Here is a 6,344-nt window from a genome sequence, read left to right on the forward strand (position 1 = left end):
TAGTAGGGGTGGCTTTAGCTTCCACCCATTTAGAAACATAATCCAAAATAAGAAGTATATAAAACTTTCCATTCGAATTAACAAAAAGACCCATAAAATCAATGCCCCACACATCAAAAATCTCGACAGTGAGAATATGATTGAGTAGCATTTGATTTCGAGCACCTAGATTGCCCGTTCGTTGACATCTATCACAAGATTTGTAAAAAGCATATGCATCCTCAAATAGGGTAGGCCAATAAAAGCCACTCTCAAGGACTTTGAGAGCGGTATTTTTTGCACCAAAGTGACCACCACAAGCATAAGAATGACAAAAAGATAGAATTGACTGAAATTCAGAGTTTGGTACGCACCTGCGGATAATTTGATCAGCATCATATTTCCACAAGTAGGGCTCATCCCACACATACTGCTTGGCTATTTTCTTAAGCTTTATATTTTGAAAATTAGACATCATACTAGGTACTTGCCTTGTAACCAAATAGTTTATTATATCAGCATACCAAGGTGTTGATTCTTCAATCGAGAAAAGTTGTTCATCTGGAAAACGATCCTGTAAGGGGAGTTCTTCTTCGGAAACAAGTCTACTAAGATGATCGGCAATTGTATTCTCAACACCTTTCTTATCTCTGATTTCCATATTGAATTCTTGCAGCAAAAGAATCCAACGTATGAGTCTTAGCTTAGCCTCCTTCTTTTTTAATAGGTACCGTATTGTTGCATGATCAGAATGCAGCTTATTAGTGAATTCAAGAAGTTTTGGGCAGTCTTAGGTGATTTTAATGCAATTATTTCTATGAAAGAAAAAGTGGGAGGTAGATCACCATCAAGAGTTTCAATGATAGATTTCAATGATTGTTTACATTCTTGTGAATTAGTGCAGGCTCCTAAAATTGGTCTTGATTTCTCTTGGTCCAACTGTCAGCAAGGAAACAAAAGGATTCTGTGAAATCTTGATAGAGTAGTGTTTAACATGAAGTGGTTGCAGATGTTTAGTGATTAGGGGTATAAGGTAGGACTCAGAATTGCATCATGCTCCATTATTAGGTGGATGTGCAAGTGTTCCAAAACCAAAAAATGTCCCTCTAAGGTTTCAAAAAATGTGGTTTGAATATCCTTCGTTTATGAAAATAGTGCAAGATAGTTGGGCAATATAAATACATGGTGATGCTCCTTATATTTTTATGCAAAAGCTCAAACATCTCAAGCATATTCTCAAGGAATGGAACTGGAAAGTATTTGGTGATGTTAATGTCAAAATTCAAGAAGCAGAACAAAGTGTTAAAGCAAAAATGGAAATTTCAGATAGGAATCCTCATGATGAACAAGCGCTGCATGATTTGGTTGCTGCTCAAAATGAACTCAATTCAAGAGAAACGCAGTATAGCACAATGATGAAACAAAAATCTAGAGTAAAGTGGGTAATGGAGGGTTCAACAAATACAACTTTCTTTCATTCAAATGTTAAAATCATACAAACAAGAAATGCTATTTGTGAATTGGAAGATGAGAATGGAAATTTAATATCTGATCAAACAAAGATTGCTGACATTTTGGTTGAATTTTTTGAAAACAGATTTCAAGCTCAGGAAGTAGAAATTAATGAAGATATTCTTGATGCCATTCCAAACATTATTACTGAATCTGATCAATTCATGCTTGAAGTAACTCCTGAAGCAGATGAAATAAAGGCTGCAGTCATTGAAATGGAAGGTGATAGTGCACCTGGACCAGATAGTTTTTCTGGGATGTTTTACAAAGAATGTTGGGATATTATACAACATGATTTCATCAATGTTGTTCAGTAATGCTGGAGGAGAAAGTATATACCCAAAGATCTAAACTCTAAATTTTTGGTTCTATTACCTAAAGTGCAAGGTGCAAAAAAACCAAATCAATTTAGACCAATTGGTCTCAGCAATTTTAGTTATAAGGTTTTCACTAAAATTATTTCACTAAGAATGGCCAGTCTTATGAATAAGCTTGTTTCTCCTCAACAAGTAACATACATTAAGGGTAGAAACATTCATGAGAAAATACTGTTCGCCTCTGAATTAGTAAATGAGATGAAGAAAAAAAGAAGAGGAGGCAACTTAAGTTTAAAGCTTGATATCTCTCAAGCTTATGATTCAGTGAGTTGGAAGCATCTGCTCAAAGTCCTTCAAAGATATGGTTTTTCTGTGGCTTGGTGTGATTGGTTAAAAGTGCTTATATCTTCTGACAAAGTCTCGGTGATGGTTAATGGAGGACCAAATGGATTCTTCTCAATGCACATGGGACTCAAGAAAGGAGATCCATTATCTCCAATTCTTTTTGTTCTAATGGAGGAGGTATTAGGCAGAGGTTTAACAAAACTGGTGGAGACAAGAAAACTACAACCAATGGTGATAAGAAATGTTATTGCCCCTACACACTTACTATTTTCTGATGATATTTTTACGTTCAGTAATGGTTCAAAGAAAAGTATTGAAAATCTCTTAAAACTGATTGAAGATTACCAAAGCTGCTCTGGTCAGATCATTAATAAAAGTAAAAGCAAATGTTTAGTTGATGGATGCTCATTGATTAGAAAATCTCAGATATCAGATATGTTACAGATGGAACTCACATCATTTCAAGATAAATATTTGGGAGTTATCATTCATCCAGGAAGGATTAAATCTGCATCTGTGTGGTCAATGGTTGAAATGATGCAAGGCTATTTGGCTGTCTGGAAAGGTAAATTATTATCTTTTTCGTGACAGGTTGATTTTTATCAAACATGTGCTTAGTAGTATTCCCATATACAACATGGTTTTATACAGATGACCCATTTCAGTAATTAAGCAATGTGAAAAAATAATGAGAAATTTTCTATGGTCAGGAGATGCAGAAATAAGAAAAGCTAAAACCATTTCTTGGAGAAGAGTATGTACTCCTTTTAATGAAGGAGGATTGGGCATTAGAAGGCTATCAAATGTGAATAAATCATTGTTAATGAAAATGATGTGGAAGCTACTAACATCTAAAGAGGAATGGTCTCTGTTTTTTGCAGCTAGATTCAAGGATAAAAATGGGCAATGGACTTCACAATGTAAATTATCATCAGTATGGCCTGGTTTGAAATGGGCTTGGCAGTTTCTCAAGAGTGATGTCAGATGGATTATTGGCAATGGGGAGAATATTTCAGTTTATTTTGATACTTGGACTGGTGAAAGTCCACTAATTGACAGAATTGGTTTTACTGAATATGTCAAAAATAACTTACAAATGAAAGTGAAGGACTTGATCCAAAATAATGAATGGGTAATACCCACTGAATTACAAGACCTCATTTCTCTGCCATTGCCAATAGCAAATGGCAACCTAGATTGAACTTATTTGGAGTGGTGATATAAAGAGCAAGTTCTCAACACCAGCAGAAGTTAACAAGGTCAGGCATAGAGAACCAATCATTCATTGGCCTTCTCAAGTATGGAAAACTTCTCTTCACCCTGGTATTTCAAGTAATATTTGGAAACTTCAGCAAGGAGTCTTTGTGGATGATCAGATGAGAACTGCTCAAGGTTATTCTATTGCTTCTACGTGTTGTGTATGCAAGTAAGATCAAGATAGCATCCCCACCTTTTATGGTCCTGCAGCTTCAGTTTGTAAATATGGAAGTGGTTAGGTAACATCTTCAACTTTCCCACTCCTGCTTCATTTGATAATATCTTACATTATGCAAAACTTCAAAGTCCCATAGTTAAAAAAGTATGGATTACTGCAGCTTTCTCCACTATGAGAGAACTGTGGTTTCTTAAAAACAAGATCATATTTGAAAATGTAAAACCAAATGAAAATGCTTTCGAAAGCAGAATTCTATACTTGGTTCACTATGGAGGGTACAGAATGAAGGGACCAGATGGAGTCAAGACTATGATTCCAAAATTTTGAATTTCTTCCAGCTGGGTCATAGGAGTACTAAGTTCTCTGAAATTAAAGAATGTTTCTGGTTGAATCCTCCAAGAGGTTTTGTCTTGTTTTGCTGTGATGGTGCTGCAGCAGGAAATCCAGGCTTGGAAGGCTTTGGCATAATAGCAAGAGATCATGCATGCACTGTTATTGGTACTATCTCAGGAGGACTTGTGAATGGGCTATTGAATGGGCAGTAAAATTACATTGTGACAAAATAATTATAAGATCAGACTCAGAAAAAGTGATAGAAGACTTCCATAAGGGGCACATTGCATGGTGTTTTAAATCAAAATGGCTCAAAGCTAAAGCTTGTCTATCCCAAATCTTTTATGAACATTGCTATAGAGAAATCAACTTCTCTGCTGATAGTTTGGCTAAGAAAGGAGTAAATATGCAAATGGGAGAAGTTTTTCATCACATTGGAAGACCAGCTCACTTAATACAGGTTGAGATGCCAGATAGGAAATACTATAGATTTTGTTGATTGCTCTTAAGTATTTTGTATTTTCCATTTTGGTTGATTTTTTAGTTCTCATTCTTGTAAAAACACTTTAGTTCTTCTATTCAATAAAAATGGTGATTCAGCAAAAAAAAAATACCTTGAAGATGTGATATAATCACTAACAAATATGATGATTTAATCTCAGCAAAAGATGTAGATCCCTAGTATTACTTGTTTTTATAAGGCACAAGAAATCACAGATTGAACTAAAAACAGTTTACATAGGCTTGAATATTGACAAAGAATTAATCCAACTACCTAGGATGCTTGACATACAAGGTGAAAGAAATTTGCCAAAATTCAGAAACTAATCATGCTTTTCATTGAAATCCCATAGATAAGAACAAGTAAAATCAAACATAAGGAATTCTAATTATTAAAGGGGTTTCATCTCTGCCCTAGCAGAGATTTTTAGAACATAAGAAGATTGAAATTAAAACCTAAATATCACTACTACAAATTGCACCGACTACTCCCGACTTTCCTTACAAAATGAAAACTCCTCCCTATTTATATAAGACTTCTCCCAATATCCAAATCCCAATAATCAATAGATGCACAAAAATAAATTAGGGATTTGATTTCTTTATCACTCACCACTGATGCATAGTCTTCACTGTACACAACCACCCTATTGTCTGATGATGTTGATGCTGAAGAGAGCTTGAAATTCAGACCTTCAGTTGTCATTCTAGCAGCTCTTGAAGACAAATTATCCAGCCTATTTTTCCTCAAATAATAGCTATCTAGGGTTAGTTTAAAATGGGTACAAGGAAGACATCTGGGAAAAGATGGTGATGGATGTACTTGACAACTTGAAAGAGATGGAGACAGAGAGGTCGGCGGTGATGGTCTGGTATACATAAGATAGAGGAATGGGTTGTCGGGTGGAGCAAGAAAGAAGACGATTTTTTGTTCTGATCTTGGAAATGGGAAGAGTGATAAAAAGACATGTTTGGGCGTTGAGCAATAATATCTAGCTTAGGTATTTGAGAGTGAAATTCTTTTGTTTTCTTTTCTTTGAACGTGAACAACACTTGGACTTTCACTTTGGCCATGCAAGTCCAATGGTACCATTGCGCACTTGAATTTCCTTCAACTTCTTAGCCACCATTTGGACCACATTTCAACTTTTCGCGATAGTTCTGCTAACCAAGCTCTCTTTATTTTCCTAAAAATACAAACAAACACAAATTATCAATTTTTACAACATAAAACGACTATTGATGCCTCAAGATGCAAAATACCCAATTTGGCTTAAAATAGGACAGTAAAGCGCCTTAGATGTGACAAAAGACAACAAATTGATCTACAAATATGCATTATTAAGCATTGATCACCAAGCGTCAATCAATTTCAATCAACAACCAAACGTTGGATTTACCAATTGATTGAACTACGCACAACCTGTGATATTCAATTATATAGAAAATATAATGCGGAAAATAACACAGATACCAGAAGTTTTGTTAACGAGGAAACCGCAAATGCAGAAAAACCCTAGGACCTAGTCCAGATTTGAACATCACACTGTATTAAGCCGCTATAGACTCTAGCCTACTACAAGTTAACTTAGGACTAGAATGTAGTTGAGCCCTAACCAATCTCACACTGATTAAGGTACAGTCGCATTCCTTACGCCTCTGAATCCCAGCAGGACTCTACGCACTTGATTCCCTTAGATGATCTCTCCCACAACTAAGAGTTGCTACGACCCAAATTCGAAGACTTGATAAACAAATCTGTCTCACACAGAAAAGTCTATTGAATAAATAAATTTGTCTCCCAAAGAAATACCTACTAGTTTTTTTGTTCCTTCTTTTGATAAATCAAGGTGAACATGAATCAATTGATACACCGGAATTATATTTCTGAAGAACAGCCTAGTAATATCAATCACCTCACA

At 35.4% G+C, this 6,344-nt stretch overlaps 1 protein-coding gene across 1 annotated transcript; it reads left to right on the plus strand.

Moving 5' to 3' along the window:
• The first annotated feature begins 1,961 nt into the window (after nucleotides 1-1,961).
• LOC113279558 lies at nucleotides 1,962-4,133 on the plus strand. The gene is made up of 4 exons (XM_026528245.1): nucleotides 1,962-2,718; nucleotides 2,864-3,285; nucleotides 3,380-3,571; nucleotides 3,927-4,133. Exons 1-4 carry the CDS (start codon nucleotides 1,962-1,964, stop codon nucleotides 4,131-4,133), a joined length of 1,578 nt encoding a protein of 525 aa, XP_026384030.1.
• The last annotated feature ends 2,211 nt before the right edge of the window (nucleotides 4,134-6,344 follow it).

Source organism: Papaver somniferum, chromosome 5 (assembly GCF_003573695.1).
Source record: "Papaver somniferum cultivar HN1 chromosome 5, ASM357369v1, whole genome shotgun sequence".
In the NCBI taxonomy this organism is placed as follows: Eukaryota; Viridiplantae; Streptophyta; class Magnoliopsida; order Ranunculales; family Papaveraceae; genus Papaver; species Papaver somniferum.